The 24,495-nt window shown below is 41.0% G+C and overlaps 1 protein-coding gene and 1 long non-coding RNA gene across 2 annotated transcripts in view; both read left to right on the top strand.

Moving 5' to 3' along the window:
• The first annotated feature begins 642 nt into the window (after positions 1–642).
• The window catches only part of LOC118407107 (calcium-activated chloride channel regulator 1-like), a 31,538-nt gene continuing 7,685 nt past the window's right edge, over positions 643–24,495 (top strand). The window contains exons 1-6 of the mRNA XM_035807526.1: positions 643–1,079; positions 16,247–16,398; positions 17,052–17,221; positions 17,681–17,964; positions 19,575–19,820; positions 23,917–24,216. Coding sequence (XP_035663419.1) covers positions 903–1,079; positions 16,247–16,398; positions 17,052–17,221; positions 17,681–17,964; positions 19,575–19,820; positions 23,917–24,216 — 1,329 coding nt within the window. The 5' untranslated portion in view covers positions 643–902. The remainder of the gene's footprint in view (positions 1,080–16,246; positions 16,399–17,051; positions 17,222–17,680; positions 17,965–19,574; positions 19,821–23,916; positions 24,217–24,495) is intronic.
• Positions 5,206–7,042, top strand: LOC118406307. The gene is made up of 2 exons (XR_004830022.1): positions 5,206–5,367; positions 5,978–7,042. It is a non-coding gene; the product is annotated as an uncharacterized LOC118406307 (long non-coding RNA).

A 24,495-nucleotide genomic window follows, 5' to 3' on the forward strand; every position in this document is an offset into this window, starting at 1 on the left:
CTGTAGAGCTCCTCCATGGAGGTTGCTCGTGCAGCCCCTATTGGAGAGCTAGAGGTCGTCTGACAGTGACGCGGCGACTGCAACGTTATATAGCGTGAGTTGAAATCTAACGTCAACAAAAGTCGCACGGCTTTCGCTTCAACTTAGGATGACAAACAGGACAAATGTTTATGAATACGGTTGAGCCGAGTAAAGTTTATTGTTTATCATAAATATGACCCTAGAAACTGATAAAATAAAAATGCAAGAGCTTCTGGGGGGCTTCGTGCCCCTGGGCCTCCCCACCGGGGCGCTGCCCCTGGACCCCGCTTCGGTGGCCCCCGGACCCCTTCCCTTTATTAAAATACGTTTCGGAAACATCCTGACGTGACAAACTAGGGCGACGTCTATCAAACGCTAGAATATACCGTAGTACTTTACAAGGATCTAATAAATGAGGGACGTAAGTACAAGTCATGTTTATGCGATTCTCGTTCATTGATACCAGTAATACGCGATTGTCTGTACTCAGAGCATGTGTAAATGTGGGGTTCCAGAGTATTACGCCAGGAGGCGCGACTTCCCGGTGCATGTTGGATTGGTGGGGCCGCACAAGGGGGTATACTGGGTGTACATATACGGGTAGCAGGGGGTACCGCTCTGTCACCTTACCCACCTCCATTTAATGTCCAACCCCATGGACGTCGTCAGCCGAATCTAGGCACTCCGAGACGAGTATAGGACTTGGTGTGAAATGTTTTTCCCTGGGGTACAATATCGTGGCCTGTCAGGGTTTCAAATGCGATGACTGCTTGATTTGAATCAGCAACCCTAACGGTAAGCCATCTCGTCACCCGTCATCACGTAGGCCCATCGCAAGTCAAGTCTTCACGTTACGTTGGTGTTTGCTTTCTCGTGCAAGGATGACCAAATTGATAACGATTCGCTGGCTTTTGCTGCTGTCGGCGATCGTCTGGTGTTCCCAAGCCGTCCTGAACCAACCAAACGAGATGAAACTCCAGAACAACGGATACACCGACGTGTTGATTGCTATTAATAATGTCATCCCTGAAGACGGCAACATTATACACAGACTGAAGGTTAGTTTATTTACATCTCAGAATTAGTTTAATAGCTGATAGTAATACCGCTTTCCTCCAATTCGAATTTGTGATTCTGAAATACTTGAATAGCTTTACTTCACACCTGTCATAATATATCATTTATATTCGCCGGTATATAATTTCGCGGTACTTCAAAAACTGTGAACTTTATACCAGCCAAAGAATGTATTTCTCTGTTATTATCTTTCTCCGATATAGTAGACCTACAGGAACATTATGTTCTTTACTGCTACAAGGGCCAATGTCACTTTCACATTTACAAAACTGTAATAGCTTTGGTTATTATCGATTTTCTTCCAATAGTGACTTTTTTAAAGGTAGAGTACGTACCTCCAAATTCTCGATGTCTGACAGCACATCTTGGTCACAGAGAATGGCCTAGTCTCGATCTCGCGAAAGAACACGAGACTAGGCCAGGCTTGCGTAGATCATCTGCCCTCTCACCTCTCCCTCCAAGATGTGCTGTCAGACATCGAAAATTTGGAGGTACGTACTCTACCTTTTAAACAGTCACTGTTGGAAGAAAATCGATAGTAACTGGATACATACGTGACTGATAAATATCTTCAACAATATTTGTAATAGCTTTGATATTGCCCACACTTACATTCATTGCACGTGTAGATTCCCCTAAGTGATACAGAACCAACTTGTCTAAATTAACTTTTTTTACCCATTTTGTATTTATCTATTTTGTATTTATGTTGTTGTTGTTGTCATCATTACTGTTGTTTTATGTTTTGAGTAGAAGGCTATGTATAAGCAATCTGAGCTTTTTCTCCAATGTTCACAAAACATAATTTGTGTTAATAGAAACAAGAAAGCTTGTAAAAAAAGGCCGGCCGGTGGGTGCGTATTTTGGGAAAAAGGCCTGGATATGTTAAACAAAATCGCATGAAAAGAGGCGGTTAAACATCGAAGTCTTGAATTGATCTATTTTCTATCAAAAGGGATTTGTTGAACAGCGAAGAAAAAACTTCGTTGTAAGTGGGGTTCGAACCCACGCCTGCAAAACGCAGCACCTTATAATTAGACCACTCGGCCACCTTGACACGGTTGCGTAAACCGTGTTTGAAAGGGTTAAAAAGGGTTACATTGGACGATCCATCCAAACCAAACGAACCGCTTCTATCGATTCAAAAATAATTTCGTGGTAGGAGTGAAACGAATGGTGTTTTAAAGTCGCGGTGTTTTAAAGTCGCGGTGTTTTAAAGTCGCGGCTGACACAATACTGTAGTACACTGTGTGTGTAGCAAGATACAGAAGGCTCGTGTTGTAAGCATTGTGATCTTCTGGGACAAATTTCTCGATATTTTTGACAGAGCATATGTCCCACTCTGGTTCGTCTTTGTGTCTTGTAATCACATACATAAGTACAGTACGGTGTCTACGGACCGTATACGTTAAGGGGGGGCACTAGAGAAGGGACGGGTCAGGGTTGTTTTTCGAGACCCTTCTAATATGTATGCAAATGAGTGGGACAGAGTCGCTATGCTACCATGAGGTATGGAGTTAACGTGATGTTACGTGATGCCATCACATGTCTATTGGATCTCCTTTGTAGTCAATTCCAACGCTATATATACAAATGTACATATATATTCATCATACGTAGTTACGTACGTCTATGATATTGATTATGAATAGCAGTTGTTTAAGGGGTTGGTTGATGTCGTCTTTGTTTCTGCTAAATGCGTACCACAAAATCTCATGTTTTAAGTGTTCAGATCCAAAATATACGCATATGCCTCACTCCTACAGATAATAAGAGTTCATAGATCTTAACCCTATTCAGACCGGGGGGGGGGGCTTTTGAGGCCTGCGCCAACTTTGATGTCCCATAACGCCAGAACGGCTTACGCTAGAGCCACCAAACTTGGTGAGTTTTCCTAAAATTTAGTTGAGAACAATTTCAGAATGTTTGAAAAATTTTCCATTTTTTTCTTGTTGCCTTGGCAACCGTCTGTTGACAGGCACTTTTGACGAAAATCGCTAATTTCGGTTCTAACAATGTATTTTTTAAGTTTATTTACGATATTACTGCTATTAGCTTACATAAATAGAATCTTATGTTATCTAGAATATCTTTCATAATTAATTATGAAAAATTATGCTAATGTGATGACGTCACGTGGCCAAAATCCAAGATGGCGGACCGTATGGCAAGATCAGCAATAACTACCTTATTATCCCTAATAAGTTGTAACTACCTGGTATACTTTCATCAAAAACGTTTAAATGAACGTTTCCAGTCTATTTCCGTTGTCTTTTGTGATTATTTATCGCCAAAAATGTATTTTTGAAAATTCAAAGAGGTGGATATAAGATGGCGGAGCCCCACTGGTATCTTATATATGCATGACGTCATTTTATGACGTCATTTTGACGTAATCGATGTTGCTATTGGCAACAGAAGTCGTAATAAACATTATTGTTCTGTTATCTGCACTTGCTGTTACATTTTTGTAGCATACATTGAGGTTTTCTGGGAATACCCCCATTTCACGGTTCCAGCCAATCAAGTCAAATTGATGACGTCATAATTACGTCATATTACGTCACCGTTGCGTCGAACGTCAAATAAACGTCAGATATTATGTCTTTATCATTCTCTGAAAATTTGGTGTCCATACGATAATGCGTTTTAGAATTACAGGTCAGGGATGACCAAAAAAGCCCGGTCTGAATAGGGTTAAATGATTTCAAAATATCTGTATTTTTCTGGGATCAAAATAATGTCTACAGTGGAAAGAAAACATCATTTGGCCGAAATACATTATCATGAACATAACAATACTGAAAATAGTCAATGATTCTTTTGGTTACTGACTTATGCAGTTTCTCTTCATCCGGGTCCTGTGCCCAGGAAACCGGATCAGTCCGGAGGAACACCAGAGACATGACGGATCCGGAAACGGAAATGGCGGCGCCGATGCAGAACACTTTCTGTCAGGCTTCTACGGTTTGCTGTCGGTAGTGAAAAATTCTGATTTAGGTTTTGTGAAGTAGGTACAACTCAAAAACAACGTAGAGAGGAGGTTACACAATACAGTCAAACCTGTTTTAGCGGCCACCTTTGCATACCGGCCACCTCGCCGTTACGGTCACTTTTTGCGGTCCCTTGGATTTTTCCAATTGAGCTAAGCATTAAGAAATATAATAGTCTATAGCGGCCACCTGTCCAACGCGGCCACGGCCACACGATTTCAGGTCCCGTAGATACAGAAACACTGCCTATTGCCCTGCACCTTTAAGTTTAAAATCGTAGTACGCGTGCCTTGAACGTTAGAGTGCAAGTCTTTGTCGGCGAATTTATCGGATGGCATTATCAATCACTTTCTTTTTAGAATTACAGGTGTCAGAAGGGGCGGGCCTCAAAAGCCCCCCCCCCCCCCCCAGTCCAGGGATGAGCAAAAAAGCCGGTCTGAATAGGGTTAAATCTTCATGAAATATTCTGACTATGCAAATTACGAAAGACCAGAGCGACACGTGTGTACGCGGTGTGTGAGTAGTGCACACGCCGGTGTAAGCAGTGCTCGAGCAGTGCACACGCTGGTGTAAGCGGTGAGAGAGCATTGCACACGCTGGTGTATCGGCAGTGTGCGAGCATTGCGTACACTGGTGTATGCAGTGCGCGAGCAGTGCAGACGCTGGTGTAAGCAGTGCGCGAGCAGTGTACACGCTGGTCGTGAGCGGTGAGCGAGCAGTGCACAAGCTGGTGTACGCAGTGAGCGAGCAGTGTACGCGCTGGTGTGTGTTGTGCGCGAGCAGTGTACACGCTGGTGTAAGCAGTGCGCGAGCAGTGCAGACGCTGGTGTATTAGTAGTGCGCGAGCAGTGCAGACGCTGGGGTTTGATGATAGAGCTGGGCTGTCTAACAGGTATGTCTACGTTTCTGGCCTGTCCGATTTCTACTATACTTAGACCACCTCAATGACCGTAAGTCATTTCTTGAGACCCCCCGCGAAGTGGGTGTTGCCCCCCCTAGCAACACATAGCAACGAACTTTGACCCCAAGTTACCCTATAAGCCTATTTGCATTTACCAGTACGCATGCTCGGAATTTCCTTAGCAACGAAAAAATGAGATAAGCAAGTCGCGTTCGACAGGGAAGCGTGTGTCCAGGTTCAATGTTCAGGTGTCGAGATTTTTAGCCTCTACACGGCGTTAACGGCAGCTACCCGCCTGGATCTGATGTTCCAACGATGTCCTAAACCCTGTGTACCTGAAACACCGTGTTCAGTTTCGCTTCAGAGGAATTTACGGTACGTTTTTTGACGGTATCCAAGCAAGTGTTACCATAGTTAGTGATAACGCATGCATCCCTCCCCCATGCACGATGCCATCTATCTTTGCCGCTTACTTCTAGAATTTCTGTCCATTCTCACTACAGCCAGGTTTTTGTCTGTAAAGGTTACCAGTGTGACATAATTAGGAAATTTTAACCTACGTATGTTATAAACCGTAAAAATGTTAGCTAAAATGCACGACCTTGTGTCTTCACAATAATGAAAGCCGATATGGTCATTGTCTCGTGATCTCTCGTGTCCGGATATGGCCCCGCTTGCACTGACTGAGGAGCTTTCGTACTGTGACCAACACTTCGATTAGAAAGATAAAAAAATGTTAAGAACCAACAGCGAGTACACTAATAATCGCAGTAAATGGCTTGGATGTCCGTATTAGTATTAAACTGGTGCTTTAGGTTGAAAAATTGTACTTTAATAAATGTGCAAGCAAGGTCGCTGCAAGTTATGCAAACGTGGCGGAGGGGAGGGGTGCATGTAGAATGTGCATTGAAGTGTATTGCGCTTTAAAGCTGTATTTTGTGTTTAAGTGTTGATATTTGCTTTAATGTTTCTTCCTTTTTTAAAGGTGCCGGAGTTCAACATGAGGTTGTGTGCAGTGGTCGGCTGCGGTAATGGAACATATCAACCAAGGCGGTTTCAACCTTCTTGTATCAACTTTTAAAAAAAGGAAGTCAGGGACATGTCCAAATAAAAACATGGAACAAAAAAAGGATTTTGATGATGCAACTGTCCCCAACCTTTCCAGCTATGCATTTCCCACTGACAAGAAAGACCCATGGTCGGAAAAAACTGTTCTTGCTCACAGATTGCCAACACTTGGGTTCGCTTCCTGTCTGTTACACTACAACCACTGATAGTATGGCCAAGTAGAGCTGCAATTTCCAAGACCTTGCCACCACAGTTCAAGAAACAATGTAGTAGAATAAGATGCATAATTGATTGTACAGAAATATTTATTAAGAGACCTAGATCTTTAGACTTACAAGCCTCCACATGGTATGACTATAAAAACACAATACTTTAAAGCTGCTTGTAGGGATCACACCAAATGGGCACATCTCCTTTCTTTCAAAGACCTATGGCGGAAGAGCCTCTGATGTGTTCATTACCTGGGACTGTGGCTTTTTAGATTTGGTTGATCCAAATGACGTTATGAAAATAATGGCAGATAGGGGATTTCCAATCCAGGAGGACCTGATGCTGCTGAATGCAACACTAGAAATACCACCAGCAGCATAGGGGAGGCGACACATGACAAGAGACAAAGTAAAGAAAACAAAAACTGTTGCAAACTTGAGGATCCGCGTAGAGCGTGCTAACAATCGACTGAAGGACTTCAAAATCCTGGAGGGTACATTTCCCATAACACTCATGTCAGCAGTAGATGACATTATCAAGGTCTGTGCTGCATTGGTTCGGAACCTGCAGCCAGACTTGGTGAAATAAACAGTTGGCATACAAGCCATTCAAGTTGGCAGAGATAAACTGTATTGAATTGCTGGCAGCTGAGTGCCAGTGACTTTTTTAATGATCCTTTACTGATTATGTTGTGATAGCAGGAAACTGTGACCGATGATAATAATGACAATGTAATGAAGATGTAATAGATAAAAGTGGATCCTTTCTGTAACATGTCCTCAAATGTATTCTCAAACATTTTTCATACATTAAGTTGTGAGTTCTGTACATTTATGCTGCCATACTGGTGGTGATGTAGGAACATATTTTTTTGAATAAAATCAACGGGATCTTACTTTTGCCTTTGTTCATGAAGTGGCTTGTGTAATGGGAAATGATTTATCGAACAGACAAACTAACAAACTAGCAGTAGGAGCTCACAATAATTATGTTTTCCCGATATGGATAAAAATTGCTCTTGCTGGTGTCTTCTTTTCATTTCTTTTTCTACTGTCAGGAACCAATCAGCTTATAACTGCCATGAACCAATCAATTTTAGAACTGCATGAGCAAATTAGCAGTATAACTATGAAGAACCGTCCTGTGTCTTAGCTCTTCATGTGTATAAACTTCCGCCTCCTCATCCATAACGGCCGGAACGAAAATGAAAAAAAAAACTCCACTTACTTCATATACTGTCAGTAAAACACAAACACACGTCTTACACCAGACTTCAAAAACTTAAAATTATCTTTATTCTTAACTGACAGTTCTAGAATCTTCTTTAGAACAGGTGTGCGTTCGTACCTGTCAGGTGGGAACACCTGCGGCGCCGCACGGCGCGGCGCGGAGCGCCATCTCCTTAAACAAACGCTGACACTACACACGCGTGACGCAACACTGGGTTGGCAAGTTATCTCCCAAAATGGCGGATTTTACCCGTCATGCATTTCGCGCCGGTAATTGCGAATACGCTTATTGTTGACTAATTGCCCCCTCCACGCCCAGTGTGAAAACATTCCAAGAGGGGTTCCACCAAGCCAGGTAAAGTTTTACCTGGAACCCCGGGGTTGTTACGGAACATAACATCCTGAAGCCTTCACAATCAGGTTACAGGCCGAAACATTCCACCACAACAAAATTAGTCAATGCTATGTGACCGACACGATCCTAGACAACATGAACAGAGGGCAGTTGACAGGTACATTTATTTCTGGACCTGAAAAAGGCGTTCGACACCGTGCCCCATGAAATCATTCTGGACAGAATAACATATACATGATCAACAGCTGTCTGTATTAGGTTGGAATTCCCTGGCATCTTGCCGGCATTTCAGGGTTGGACAAGTTTTCTAAAGTTCACTTGTCCTATTTGGCATGTACATAAAAAATTACTTGCCCGATTCAACCGTCTACTTGCCCGAAATTTAAACAACATTTTTCTATGTATTTCACTGTGACCTCCAGCAATTGACTTCCTTTATATGAATTTTCTCAACCGATATCAACCGATTTAGTTAGGCTAGTGCGTATGCGCTGCGCATTGCGTACGCCGGACCTCATATATACGAACTTGAATATATACGCACGTGTGACAGCATCCTTATATAGTTTAACTATCTTCCCCAAACGTACGATGTACGGCGTTATTACCTCGTTATGTCTCTGCGAGCGGTATTATACGCAACCCCGCCGGTCCTGTGTCATCGTTATAAAGGGCCACAGCGTCAACTGGTCAAGCCAGAGGATTAGAACCCAGAACCTTTATGCCACAAAGACGCTACAAATGGTGAACTTCTCTCTTTCTCTCTCTCCCTCTCTCTCCCCTCTCTCTCTCTCTCTCCCTCCCTGTTTCTCTCCCTCTCCTCTCCCTCCCTCCCCTCCCCTTTCTCCATCTCTGTCTCCCTCTCCCTCCCTCCCCCTCTCTCTCCCCCTCTCTCTCCATCTCTCTGTCTTCTCTCTCTCTCTCTCTTTCTCTCCCTCTCCCTCCCTCCCCTCCCACTCTCTCCATCTCTCTCTCTCCCTCCCTCCCTCCCCCTCTCTCTCTCTCTCCCTGTCCCCCCTTCTCTGTTTTTCGGAATACAGCTTTGTTTCATATTTGTACCAGAGAGACATCTTACGTTTCTGAAGGGTAGACATCCAGGTAAGCAAAATCCAAATACAATTCAATCTCTACAATTGGGTAAAAAACGGATATTTACTTCCGGACGTTTCGAGTGACATCCATCACTCTTCTTTAGCGTCACTAGAATGAACTAGCAGAACAATTCCATACAAGCACAGCTAACTAGAAAAACTGGTTTAACCACTACATCGTTCCTTAGGATGGACCAACTTCTGTCTGAGGGTGGAGTGGGGTTTGAAGTTCGTAGCAATGTTGAAGTTCTGTAGGATTCGCCGGAGTTTCTCTGATACTCCTTGGATGTACGGGATTGAGGCATTCACTGTCTTCTTCTTCTAGTCGAGTGGCTTACTGTTTGAAGGTTTCTTGGACTCATGAGATGGTTTCAGGGCTTTGTTGAAAGACCATTGTCTGTAGCCACACTTGTTCAGAGCGTCCTTAAGGTGTCGTCTGACCATAGGATACTATGCTAACATGATTTACATTTGAGTAACTTTTGCATTTAATCCTAACGATTTAGTGGTTAAACCAGTTTTTCTAGTTAGCTGTGCTTGTATGGAATTGTTCTGCTAGTTCATTCTAGTGACGCTGAAGAGTCGTGATGGATGTCAGTCGAAACGTCCGGAAGTAAATATCCGTTTTTTATCCAGTTGTAGAGATTGAATTGTATTTGAACAGAGAAACATCTTATTTGTCATTTTCCCTTTTGTCTTCAAAAACTTTATCACGTTAACGTACAACAGTGATCTTACTCACCACTTTACAGTTTTACAAATATGAAATGCTGTACAAGCAGTCACATCGCACTATGTCACTATAAAGTTTACTTCTCTACAAAATCTGAAGGACTAACCTACATCATACTACAGGATTGTCATCAGGGAACGAGTCAAACCAGTAGATGGCATGACACGCATGATGGCATGGGCAATTGTTCCACTATAAGCTGCGAGTGCGACCAAAGATTTCACAGATCGTTAAACAGATTACAGTAGTAAATAACAATGTTTTCTACATTTTCTTTGTTCTTTTCTGTCTGTTAGATATTACATTTTCATCTTTTTTTTTCAATCTTTTTATTGATTTTTCAAATACAAGATACACATGTAACAATCATACATAGAGCAATATTACTGAAAGGACATGTGGAACAAACAAAAAAAAAATAAATAAAACCAGAGAACAATGAGGATAACTTATAGAAGTGTACACAAATGGATATAACAAGGAAATGATAAACAGAAATTGTACTATGTTATTCACTATGTTTTAACGATAAAGCTATTTTCCCCCATTTACCAAAGTGTTCTTTTATCTTATCCATCCTTTTTGCTATAATATATTCTAGCCTATGGAAGTATGACATATATGAAATAAAGGCTTGTAGATTAAGAGAGTGTTGACGGTTCTTGAAAATAAAGTGTTTGCCAAGAAGGACAATTATATTGGCAGAAACTGGACACCGACAATTCAAATCACCAAAAATAACTTTGAAAAGGTTTAGATTTAAATGTTCCCCAGTATTAACGAAAAACCAGTCTTCTACTTGCATCCAGAAACGTGTAGCAACTCTACAATGAAAAAAGAGATGGAAGACTGTTTCTTCATCTTCATTACAATATTCACATATGGGCGACTCCTTCAAACCGCAAGTGTATAAGGTCTTGTTCACGGTCAAGTATTTGAATAATAGTTTATGTTGAAACATGCAAACACTAGAGTCAATGGAAATTTTATAAGTTAGGCTATGAACCTTTTGCCATGGTATTGGGCAGTTGAAATAGTCTTCCCACGTGTACTGTATCCTGTCTGAAGTTTCACATAATCTGGCTTCATTCATGTAGAAAGCATATAGGCATTTATTAATATTTTTACTATGTAGCCAGGTTACATCTCTACAGGCAGGGATGCAAACACGTAGCTCAGCTGAGGAGCTTTGTCTTAGAAAATGTTTCCATTGAGGAGGAATAGCTGACAAAAGTTGACGATACTGATAAGCTGTACAGACATCTCCGAATTTGACTTCAAAATTGTCAAAAGATAAAAAATTATTCTCAGCGTCAATAATGTCGTTTACAAAAAGTACTTTTTTATTGAGGAAGGCTGAGGAGAAAAGGGGTCGCCCACTTATGCAAATATGTGAATTCAAGCAAAGGAGTTGCTGTTTGACTTGTATGCTATTTTCTGGGGGGCGTAGTTGGTATTTCAACCAGCTTTGTATAACCTGTCGGTTAATAATCAAAATTTCGAAGTCATTCGTTTTAAGCTGTGCAAAAGGGGACGTACTGGTTCTAAGAACAGGACTAGAGAAGGACAGTAGTTTAGAACAAAACCAATTTTCGTTTTTGTGTAGTTTTGGCACCCAGGCGGCCTTCAGTTTGAGATCGACAGCTCGCAGATTTTGAAGTTTTAATCCACCTTGATCATAATCATTATACATTGTCTTTCGCTTAATTCGCTCGGGTCCGTCACGCCATAAAAACTTAAAAATCTTTTTTTCATATTTGTCGAAAAAAGCTGACGATGGAGACGGGAGCGAACTCAATAAAAATATAAACTGTGAAACTATAAGTGTATTTACCAGTGTGACTTTCCCCATGAGTGACAGTGCTTTTTCTTTCCAGGGATTCAAAATCTTATCTACTTTTTCATATATTTTCGGTCAAAATTGATTGACACAATATCTTTAAAGTTTACAGGAATATGGATACCTAAAACTTCTGTAGGTCCATCTGTCCATCGAATGGGCAGAGGAGAGGGTAAATAGAAGTCTGTATATTTTAGAGAACCAATACGAAGTACAGCGCACTTGTCAAAGTTAGGAACTAGACCAGACAGCAACGCAAAGAGATCTAAATCGCTGGTAAGGGCGTTAAGAGAGCCAATGGTTGGAGCGAGTGGAAAATTGGAGTCATCTGCATATTGAGAGATTTTTGTTTCGATGCCATGAATATTTAAACCTTTTATTTCATTGTTACTTCTGATTTTAATTGCTAGTATTTCAACACCCAAAATAAAAAGATAAGGAGAAAGTGGGCAGCCCTGGCGAACTCCACGGGTGAGGGGGAATGATTCAGAGATATACCCATAGTTAATTACTTTACTAACCGCACTTTTATATAAGATCTTTATCCAATTCAGGAAGGATTCTCCAAATCCAAAATATCTTAACACTTTGAGAATGAATTCTTGTCTTATTCTATCAAATGCTTTCTGGAAATCCGCAATAAAAATTAAACCTGGCTTTTCGTTAAGTTCATAATATTCTATGATTTCTAATATTTTTCGTATATTGTCACTTATATTACGTCCTTGTACAAATCCTGTCTGATCGTATGAAACCAGGCTTGAGATTACATTTTTCATGCGCAAGGCTATGCACTTTGATAAAATTCTGGTATCACAGTTTAGTAATGTTATAGGTCGCCAGTTTTTCATAATAGTGGGGTTTTTATCTTGTCCAGTAGGGTCCTGTTTAAGAATTTGAGAAATGAGACCAATGTTTTGGGATTCAGACAGATGCCCCACCTGAAAGGAGTAATTGAATGAGTCTACCATTGGTTGTTTTAAGATATTAAAAAATGTCTTATAAAAATCAGTAGGGAGTCCGTCAAGACCTGGAGACTTTCCACTAGAAAAAGATTCGACAGCTAATTTCAATTCCTTTTCAGTTATCAAACCTTCACAACTGCTACATTGCCCAGATGATAATACGGGGGTCGCCTTTGGAAAAAAGGGTAAGAATACCTCACTGTCTAAAGACATGGGAGGATTTTCGAACGCATAGAGGTCAGCATAAAATTTTACTTGCTCCTGCAGAATGTTTTGAGGCTCCGTGAAGATCAATCCATCTGAAGTCACAAGTGTCGTCAGGTTGTGAAACGAAGAAGACTGTTCGATCTACTAACTAAGTTCATGAAAAATTTCGTACATTTTTCTCCCTGCTCCATAAATTTGGCCCTTCTGTTTACGATCAAATTATTAGCTTTTGCTTGGTAAATTAATTCTAGTTCATATTTTTTCCTTTGTAACTTATGAAAGATGTCACTATCTGGGGATGCGTCTAATATTTTCTGCAGGCTGTCGATCTCACTGGTAAGGAGTGCTTCGGAATTTTTACTTTGTTTCCGCTTCCAAGACGAATATTTAAGTATCTGGCCGCGAACTGCACATTTGAAAGATTCCCATACCATGTGAGGATTGGCTGAACCGTTATTGAACAAAAAGAATTCTGAAATGAAGCTAGAGATCTCCTACATTTTCATCTTGCATCATATTCCAATTATGACAGGTCACACAATTTTGTTTACTGTTTGGTCGCTCATCAATCGTCAAGCAAAAAACGAAAGGCGATAATATACTCGCACTCATCAGAAAGGTCTTGACCACCAATCTTTTCTGATGGTCTGGCCCGCCCATCAATTTCCACCCACTGGGAGTCACACGCGGTCGCTGAATCACATACCCGCGGGAAAATTCAGCTTGCTTAGCTACGTGCTAGCCTCTACCAGGCTCCGCGGATCGGTGGTCTAAGTATAGTAGAAATCAGACAGGCCAGGTAGACAGACCTGTTAGATAGACAACCCAGCTCTTTCATAAAACCCCAGCTTGTGCACTGCTCGCGCACTGCACACACCAGCGTCTGCACTGCTCGCGCACTACTAATACACCAGCGTCTGCACTGCTCGCGCACTGCTTCAACCAGCGTGTACACTGCTCGCGCACAACACACACTTGTAAGCGTCTGCACTGCTCGCGCACTGCTTACACCAGCTTGTGCACTGCTCGCGCACAACACACACCAGCTCGTACACTGCTCGCTCACTGCGTACACCAGCTTGTGCACTGCTCGCTCACCGCTCACGACCAGCGTGTGCACTGCTCGCGCACTGCTTACACCAGCATCTGCACTGCTCGCGCACTGCATACACCAGCGTGTGTAATGCTCTCTCACCGCTTACACCAGCGTGTGCACTGCTCGCGCACTGCTTACACCGGCGTGTGCACTACTCACACACCGCGTACACACGTGTCGCTCTGATCTTTCGTAGCAAATGACTTCATGCAAAAAACAGACAGACGACGAAAGCACGTTCGCGGTGACATGATTTCGCGATGGAAAGATCGGCACTGAAATAAAAGCACCGCAAACATTTAAACGAAAAACAGTATTTCATCCGTGTTAAAGCTATACTACGTAATTTTTTGGAGTGACCACTCAGAACGAGACCCTCCTGGCTGTAAACAACAACTTCAGGCCTCCAGTAGGCACCCTAGGGGGTAGGGTAATGAGTTCATCACACTCCGGCTGGCTACAGGGAAAATCCTCTTCTTTGAAAACACTCAATTTTTTTCACTTCAGATCTATAGGATATAATCATGCACTTAGTATATTTTGTAGGGTATCAATAAGCTGAGGTTACATTCCCTTCGAAACTGCAAGAAATCTTGCAAAGTTTACGTTTTACAAAAAAGCATGGCGAAACTGTCATCAGACACCCCACTGTGCAGTCAGGCACGCAAGTCAGCGATAAGCCAGATATGGGCATTTTCCCCCAGGAAGCATTGAGGTCCATGTAGGAAGATCACAGTTTGTAGACATGATAGATAGATGGTTTATTGCGCAACATTTGCATCAGTGACAATGTATGGCAATGTATATACAATAAAAGTTACATTCTAATACTACACATATACGTTATATCACAACACTTTCAGTTACTACAATGCTAGTGGACTATATCGAGTGGAATACGGTAGGTAGGTAACAAAGGGAACAGTTACATATATGAGTATTTCTATTCTACTATGTGACATAATATTGTCAAAAACCATTTAGGAATGGTACAGTTTCTTTTTTGCATGGCATGATAAATGTATTGACCTAGGTGGATAGATATGGAATCATGACATGATAAAAGTACATTGAAGATGTCACCACTTGTGTGTGGTAGAGATATATTTGACATACATGTGATTGATTGCATTAACATTTGTCTTTCTTCATTGTATGCAGGGTAAGTCATAACGAAATGATACTCATCTTTGATACTAGTATCATCTTGACATGAAGGACATAGTCTCTGATCTGTTGGTATATTATGGTGGCGACCTTTTTCGAGGCAGTGTGTACCTATTCTCAGTTTGGTAATGCTATTCACAAAATTTTTGTTTTGCATAGATAAGAGGTAGTTTTCCATTCCAAACTGAGCTTTTATTTTAGAATACACTTTGAGTTTATTGTTGTTTCTTATTTTTTGTCTCCATTCAGAGAGGAATGTGTCCTTCATGCGTTCCTTAAACATGTCTGTATGATGCACTGATGTTGCAACTTCTCTCACTGAGTCTTGGTATTCAATGCTAAAGTGTAGATTTAGCTTACTATGTAAAGAAATGGCAGACAAATCTACTTTTTGTGATGTCAAATATTACGTAGTATAGCTTTAAGTGGAGATACGACACGACAATACGCGCCGGAACAAGTGCTCAACACTTTCATGGTCGCATGTAGTCTGATTATGATTATCCCTATCCAGACAGGCCTTTTTTGCATTTGGGGGAGGGCTCATTCGCAGCCCCTCTTCATAATTTCAAAACGGCGTTTTGTACGATCACCAAATCTGCAAGGTGTTATGTGCTTTTTACGTTTTATAAATCCTATCATTTCTATTTCATTATTATGTACGATGACGTAATTATGGCGTCATTAAGTTTTCTTTATTGGCTATTTCGGTCTGAATAGGGAATTCCCATAATATATCGAGGTATTTAACAAAAGGAACAATAAATGGTTTATTGTGAATATTTAAGTCATCTGAATTCTGCTGTCAACAAGACGTCACAATGGCGTCATAAACTGACGTCATATGTATTGTAGCTATCGCTTAACTTTAGAATGCTGAATGGATGTGGTTAAGTATTGTTTGATTAAAGCTACGTAGGTTCCGTGTTCGAAGAAAGACAAAGAATCCATAATTGGGAGACATGAATTTTAATAAGAAGTTTATTTGAAAGTTCATGCCCGAGGGCAAATTGCAAGTGCATGGTGTAAACATATGAGGTATACAAGTAACAATGAACAGTTATAAACAATATTCTACTCTAATAGGGGCGAGTAGAACAGAAAGAAACAAACTTGCCGACACCCGGGATCGAACCCGGATTACAAATCAAGCACGCTGCCGGTGTCGCCACAAATGCTCAGAGCTCCTTGGCAAGGACGGTAGGCGGTACTTGAACCCCACTGTTTTTAATAACGAATTTAGAATCGCAACTGTGCTGACTTCATTCCCTTTTTACTGAATCTCTTGGCTAGGAAGTTTTCACGGAGGCTTCTGAAGAGTTGTACAGTGCCACCAAAAACCGCGCTTTCTTTAAAGAGATCAAGATCCTTATCCCGAAGACATGGTCCAAGAAAGAGGAATACTTGCTTGCCGGAACCGAGACCTTCGAGCGGGCTAATATCAGGTAGACTACCTTTCAGTGCTTTCACATTCTTGGCTATATATGTTTGAATTCTTCATCAGTCAGATATGCTATATCGTTAAATATACTGGGAAACTAATTGACATAAAATGTGCAGAAATTAGCCTAATACTGTCAATTTCTTTATTGATTATGGTGATTGGTCCATAAGCCTCATCAAATGGTGCTAATAGCACCTTTCTACGACTTAAGATTAAAAAAAAAACATTTTAGGCTTGGGCTCACTGTCAATTCAATGCTTAACTGTGGGGCAAAATTGCTCTCGGAAGCATGTTGGAGGACCGAGTTTTTTACCTTCCCGATATCGTAGACGGGGGAAATTTTCAAAACATACTAACCTTACTTTGTACTACCTTTGTGCTAACCTTACTTTGTACTACCTAAGTCCAGCCTTTTAAAAATGGTAATTGTGATAAACTTTGTGTGTGGGCCTCTCTATAAGTAGCTCAGTAGAATAATTCTTCATCAGTGACTCTTGAAAACACGTAAAACAATGCCTAGGTATCGTTGAAGCTAATCTGTTTTTGCCATGGCATTACAGGTTCCGTAAAGTATCTAACGGAATAGTATATTTCCTCCTTATCTTTCAATGTTTCAAACTCAATTGTAAAATTTGAAAAAATTGAAAAATAACCTTGTGCAACGAACCTTGTTTTCAGAGTTGACCTGTCGAACCCACGTGTGCGTCCGGACACACCTTATGTGTCGACTAAGGATGGATGCGGATATCCAGGCGACTTCATGCATCTCACGCCTGACTACCTGGTCAAAATGCATCATGCAGTACTAAACTGGGGCCCTTACAGTAAGTTGTCTTCAGATTGAATTTGTAAACACCATGTATATTGCAAGCCGTCATGCAAATTGATAACAAACTCCAACAAGATTTTGGAGAAAAGAGGAAACAATGGCACTGTGGCCCCATGCCCTAACCATGTACCCCTTACTATGGAGAGCAGGTCCCCTGGCAAGCATAATTCCCTGACTGGCCTAGGATGCTATTGGGTGACATGTGGACACAGTTGTCGCTTTGAAGAACAGGAGAAAACCAATGCACGCACGGATGACATCCATTAAATAAGTCAGTGTGTCCCAAACAACAAAATAGGGGGTGCTAGGCAAGTGAACGTGTACATCAATCGTGCTATAGTGGCAATTCTCTTACAGTTATAGAATTAAGCTTTCTGTCTTTTTTTCTAAAGTATATATCAGAAGACGAATCCAGTCAAGAACACGATTAAAACAAATTTTATGGCTTCCTTAGGTAAAACGATTCTTCATGAATGGGGCCACCTTCGCTGGGGTGTGTTCGACGAGTATTCTAGTCCGGGCTACCCACGGTTCTACATGGCGTCGACAGGGGGCATCAAACCCACCCAATGTTCCGCCAAGATTCCAGGGAACCCCAGAAAAATTGTCAACGGTTTACCCTGGACCTGTCGGATGAACCATAGCTCTGGAATCTACGAGGAAACTTGCCATTTCAACGTCTATCACTTCATCAACGAAGCGACCGGATCTTACATGTGCTATCAGTACCTTGCCGAAGTGAGTCTTCTCCTGATATTGTCTCTTCTAATTTCTCGTTTAACGTTAAGGTAGGGCGTTTAATAACCAATAGGTTTGGGGTTCGAATCCGTTGTTATGTCACCGATCTTGCGCTCTTAGGATAGACACTTAACACGACTTGAAAAGAGTAGATAGCAACATCTCGAGTACGTTAAAGAACGCAAAACACTTATCAAGAAGAGGCCCTTCCTACTGTGACTGGTTCAAACCATACAGACCAATGGCCACATCTTTGACAATTACTGTCGTATTGAGGTCACTTCAGATAGCGCCGAATGGCAGTCGCTCCAGACCATTGTTATTCGAATTCAGCCCCACCTAGTGTAAGATTCTCGCAATATCTTGCTTCGAAAAGAGAGTAGTCGGACCACCCAATAATAATAATCTACAGAACACAGAGATGTAGAAGTAGTTTATGCGCAGACGGTAGTTCCGGAATTCCCCTTACAATACACAATTGGTTAACCAGTTTTGGCACTTTTCAAACGCCACAAATATTTCTTACCTTTTCTTATACACTTCAACAAATGGGTCTAGGCTCTACCAGATGCTTATAAATCGATGAATAGTTTGACGTTTTGATCGTCTTAACCCTATATCCAGACCAGGCTAATTTTGTCATCCCTGGACCGGGGGGAGGGGGCTTTTCAGGCCCACCCATTCTGACTCCTGTAACTCTAAAACATATTATCATATGGCCACCACATTTTTAGAGAATGATGCAGACATAATATGTGACGATTTTAAAAAAAATTACGCAACGATGACGTAATATTACGCAATTATGACGTCATCAATATGACTTTGTTAATTGGACCCGTGAAAAGGGGGTATTCCCATAAAACTTCAAGGTATGCTACAAAATGTAACAGCAATTGTAGATAACAGAATAATAATGTTTATTACGACTTATGTTGCCAATAGCAACATCAATGACGTCAGCATGACGTCATAAAATGACGCCATGCATATATATAACATACCTTTTGCGCTCCGCCATCTTATGTGCGCGTCCTTTAATTGTCAAAAATACATTTTTGGCGATAAATAATCCCATAAGACAATGGAAATAGACTAAAAGCGTTCATTTAAACGTTTTTGGATGAAAAATGCGTGGTAGTTACAACTTATTAGGGATAATAAGCTACTTATTCTTGATCTGGTCATACGGTCCGCCATCTAGGATTTTGGCTCGTGACGCTCATCAGATTAGCAAAATTTATGCATAATTAATCATAAAAAATATTCTACATAACTTAAGATTTTATTTATGTAAGAAAAAGCAGTAATATACCAAATAAACGTTAAAAATACATTGTTAAAACCGAAATTAGCGATTTTAGTCAAAAGTGCCTGTCAACAAACGGTTGCCATGGCAACAGCAAACATGGAAAATTTTTCAAACTTTATAAAATTGTCGCTAACTAAATTTTAGGAAACCTCACTAACTTTGGTGGCTCTAGCGTGAGCCGTTCTGGCGTTATGCGACATCAAAGTTGGCGCAGCCCTCACCCCCCCTTCTCAATAGGGTTTAGGTGTCATGCTCGAGATTATTTACAATTCACAACCATGCATTTTTACATTTGTAGGTGACCGATTTCTGTCACAGTGACCCGGACGGAGATCCGCTGTCCTACCATAACCGCGAGGCGCCCAACGTGCATAACGCCATGTGCCAACACCAAAGTACCTGGGACGTCATGAACAAACACCGAGACTTCGCCAGTGGTGCCAACCCTCCTAGAGCAGTCGATTCTACACAACCCAGCTTCATTATGTTGCAAGAGAGTGAACCCAGGAGAGTCCTGGTTTTGGATATGTCGGCAACCATGGAGGTAACTGCTCAATAAGCCTTCTCACACTAGTTAACACGCATGCGCGGGTTAACCCTATCCATACTGGGCTTTTTGGCATTCCCTGGCATTCCCCCCCTTCGTATTTTCAAAACGGCTTACTGTACGATCGCCAAATTTGGAGGGGGACTTGTGCTCGTCGAGTTTTCTACTTCCTGAAATTTCATATCATTATGACGTAATTATGACGTCATTAATTGATTTTTTCGGCTAAAAGGGGAAATTCCCATATACCTAAATATTTCACACATAAAATTACCAATAAAGGTTTCTTATCAAAATTTCAGTGTTATAAGACTTTTGTTGTCAAACGCCGATGCAACGACATCAAAATGACGTCATCAAATGACGTCATCTGTAGCTTAGCTATCCGCCATCTTGGATCATCAACCTTGAATGTCTTAAGATCCATTTTTTTCAACATAGAACGCTAAAACCCGATGAAAATGGATTGAAAACGTTCACATGAATGTTTTCTGCAAGAAAATACCAAGTATTAATGAAATCTGAGTGAAAATAAGCTGGTTATACTTTTCATCATAATATATTCGGCCATTTTGGATTTTGACCAATTACGTCATCTCATTAGCATAAGTTATGACTATTTAATTATTAATGTTCAACTAAGATGTGTTAGATATTAAAGATATATGAAAGAAGTTTAGTTTAGCAAGAAAATCTTAAAATTCCATTATTGAAACCAAAATTAGTAATTTTGGGAAAATTTGTCTTTCAGAAAATTGTTGCCAATAATATTTTTAGGAAAAGTCACCAAGTTTGGTTGTTCTAGCACAAGCCGTTTGGGAGCTATATGACGTCAAAGTTGGTGTAGGCACTATTAGCCCCTCCTCCAGGAACTCTGGGTAATATGTCAAAGTTGACAGCCCCAGAAAATCAACATTCCGCCATTTTGCAGGCGCCATTACGTTCCGCACATTGTTACAAAAATCGAAACAATGGTAGAGACGAGACTGTTGACGTCTGAGGGCCTTCAACTTTGACATATTACCCAGAGTTCCGCGCATGCGTGGTAACTAGTGTGAGAAGGCTTATTTAGTATCATACTCTAAATGATGTAAATGCCAAATTCTTTATTCACATGTTAAACTGTCCTGCCTACTAAGTAAATTCTTGTTAGATATGAATGTACAACTGACTTCTGTTGTGAAGCTCTTCTCCTGATATCAGATACGTTTATGGACATTCCAAACATCTTACTGGTAGCATAATGATAGCATATATATAAATTGAACACATTGTCCTAAACTTGTAAGATTAGATTGAACTTATACATCTGTTGAAAAATTAGCCACTGTAAAGAAGCGTTAACCACCAGGTTAAATACCATAGTACAATGCTAAACTTTCTTTCAACACAAAGGTATATTCGAATCAAATTTTCAACGACCACTGAAGCCTTCTTTAGGATCAATACTGATGACCAATCACTTCAGAACGTTATCTTATTAACACATTAACACGTGGCATGATGTCAGCAACTGATCCGTGCATAACTATGAGTTGGAAGAAAGTTTAGCATTGTACTAAGATTATTACCATAACAGATGAGCTTCCATGAGCAAGTAAATTTTATGGATGACATCCTATGCAGAATGCAAAAATAATGAGATGTGAAAGGAACAAGTGAAAAAAACAAGATGGGTACAAAAAACAAGATGGCTAAATTTCTAAACTTGTCACTATAAACGTCGTAACAAGAGTTGAAGTAACAAAACGTGTCATCACAACTAACAAGACATGCATCCTTGTATTCAAGAAGTGAACTAGTGTAGTAAAAGTGTGGTACTCTGATATCACTCGCCAAGTTAGCAACTACATTCATGGCTGCAATATTGGTTTCACTTTTACAACTATCCAACAAGTTTCACTTCTACATCTACAGTCATGGCTACCTCCGTAGAGTTACTTCTACAAGTATTAGGCTACAACACAGTATGTTTGGAAATTTCGGTCTATCTGACCATCCCCGAAGAAGAAAAAAAAACAAATCAGGTGAATATTAATGAGCGCGCTGATGTCATCCATATAATATTATTGCAGGGTTGTGTTGGAAGAAGGTTTATCATTGTAATCTTATGATTATTAATGACACACTCAGATGATTATCAGCCTAAATATCATTGCATTATTGCAGGGCGAACCGATCCGCCGGTTGAGTCAGGTGGCAACGAGGTTCATCCGTTATACAGTACCATTCGGTACCTCCTTGGGCATCGCCATCTTCTCCAGTGATGCTATACTAACCCATCCAGTAGTGAGGTATAACATACTTGAAGTTTGTTTTGTATTTTGCTAGTATATGTATACATTTTTTTGCGGTGCATCCATCATATAAGTGTTACCTTAATCATCTGAGCATTTGATGACAATTAGTGTCTGTTTCGTTGGTGTGGCGTATCTGGTACACGTAACGCGTTGAGATGTTATAACTTCTGAACTGTATGCAGCGACACCTGTCCTGCAGTACAATGTGAACCAGTCAGAATTGCCCTGAAGAAGGTGACAGACGGTCACCGAAACGTCGGTGTGAATAAAACAATGGCTGTGTAAAAAGAGTCTCTTTATTCAGTTATAACTTCTTATTCCGGGGAATACAACGCTTTGAGATATTACAACACTGCAGTATATACATATCAATAGTCTGTATCTATTTTTAGGGTCAACTCTACGGCTGTCCGCGACAGCTTAATTGCAACGATTCCTCTTAATCCTCCGGTGGCACATGCATGGGTGTGGTCTCCTCAAAGGAATCGAGGTAAGAGTTTGAGTCGAGGTTCATATTCCATAGATAGTCAAAATATGTCAGTAGGAGACTTCAACAAATACCTGTATCAAGAATCACTCTCACTACGCCAACACCAATAAAATGTGCACGCGCCGAGGTACATATGTGACCATCGAATGTGAAATTTAATACACACCAACCACTCCAAGCTTTCAGATTGCCGTTCGGTTGTCATCTAGGTATGGCTCGTCATTTGTGTGTGTGTGTGTGTGTGTGTGTGTAAAAAACAGCGGATGTTCACAAAATTTGGAATGCCATGTAGCATAAACAGAACACAATAGCATTAAGATATTTCACTTAGTTGTCATATATAGTGAAGAATTTCAAAAAATTCCATTTCTTCCACAGTATGACGCAAATACATATAATCTATAGCTGGTTGAATATTGGCAGATACAAATGTTTCAAACAAGTACATACTTTTCATAATCATTACGAAGGTCATATAATGCATCTAAGTGGTAAATGACAGACGTTGCTATTGCTGACATGTGCAAGTTATGGATTGTGCACATAACAGTGAATAGATTATGCAAATGTAAAGGCGTTTCAATAATCATAGTTTTTAATGGAGGTATAGGATTTCCGAACTCTTGTAGGCAGGATAGATTGCACGTTTTTATCTGCTTTTGGAAAAAGGTGTACTACCGACGGGGGTTACGTCTTGAGGTTGTGCATGTGTGTTTGCACCTTTAACTTAAGATATTGTTGATGGAATATCAATGTACGATTAGAATGTCTATAGATTGTACCAAGGGCACCGTCAATGTACCGAAGTCGACCTTGGTACAGAATGCAATACATTGACTCTTTCTAGCTTGTTGTGTGACGGAGTCACTTTTAAAAATTTAAAAGTGCCCGCGAGAGACCCATTCCTGGGAAGTAAAAAGTTCAGAGGAATGTCCATGACATGTCCTGTTTTTAGTTTTGGGGTGGTTAAAAGAGTTGGGATCACTCTTTAAGACTCCGCCTCCTTAAACGTGGTGTCAGAAGTGGGATGCTCGCCGAAGGAAAGACAACGCTCCAGTAGTACCCATGCAATAAAGACAGATTTCTACATCCAAGGGAATAGTAGAGTTACTAGACCGATTTTCGTTAGCTTATGACGCAAGCTGACAGAGTTGCTATTAACAAAGGGCATGGGTCATCCTCTGTCCTGGACTCCCTACGTGTGAGTCTCTCCGCTGTATCTAGGTCACTCGTCGACACAGCGTACAGCGACTCCATCACATAGCCATACCGAATATATATTCTCAACCCGTTCATTTGAAAGGCACTAGAGGCTGTAGGACATCCACAAGGTGGCCGCATTCTCCTTGTCACGGCTGGGCAGGAAGATGGAGACCCGCGAATTCGGGACGTGATGCCAGATCTTCGTAGGAAGAAAGTCATCGTCGATACGATTGCCTATGGTAGAGACGCCGATCCACTGTTGCAGAGCCTGGCGCAGGAGACAGGGGGAGACTCGTTCTTTTCCGGAATTCACGACTCAGCAGCCTTGGACAGTGCTTTCACTGCCACTTTCGGAGCTATGTTGGAAGGGAGGCCCACACCATTCCCGGTAACAAATGTGGTATGTTTAGAAATAAATATCTCTTTAGCGGACGCGCGTACGGCAATTTTGATAACATTTTCTGAATCAGCGTAGAAAGTTGAGCTTAGTAAGTTGGTCAAAGTGAGTGTGAAAGAATCAAGTCAACATACTTCTCTCGAGCAATTGATGACGTAACGTCGTGTGTGGCGTAACTGGTAGAGTGTTGGACTCAGAACCTCTAGGTCCTGAGTTCGATACTCACAGTGCTCCCAAAGTTGTTACCTTGCCTGGAAAGACACTAGATACGACGCTTCGCTC

This window comes from Branchiostoma floridae, chromosome 19 (assembly GCF_000003815.2).
Source record: "Branchiostoma floridae strain S238N-H82 chromosome 19, Bfl_VNyyK, whole genome shotgun sequence".
Lineage (NCBI taxonomy): Eukaryota > Metazoa > Chordata > Leptocardii > Amphioxiformes > Branchiostomatidae > Branchiostoma > Branchiostoma floridae.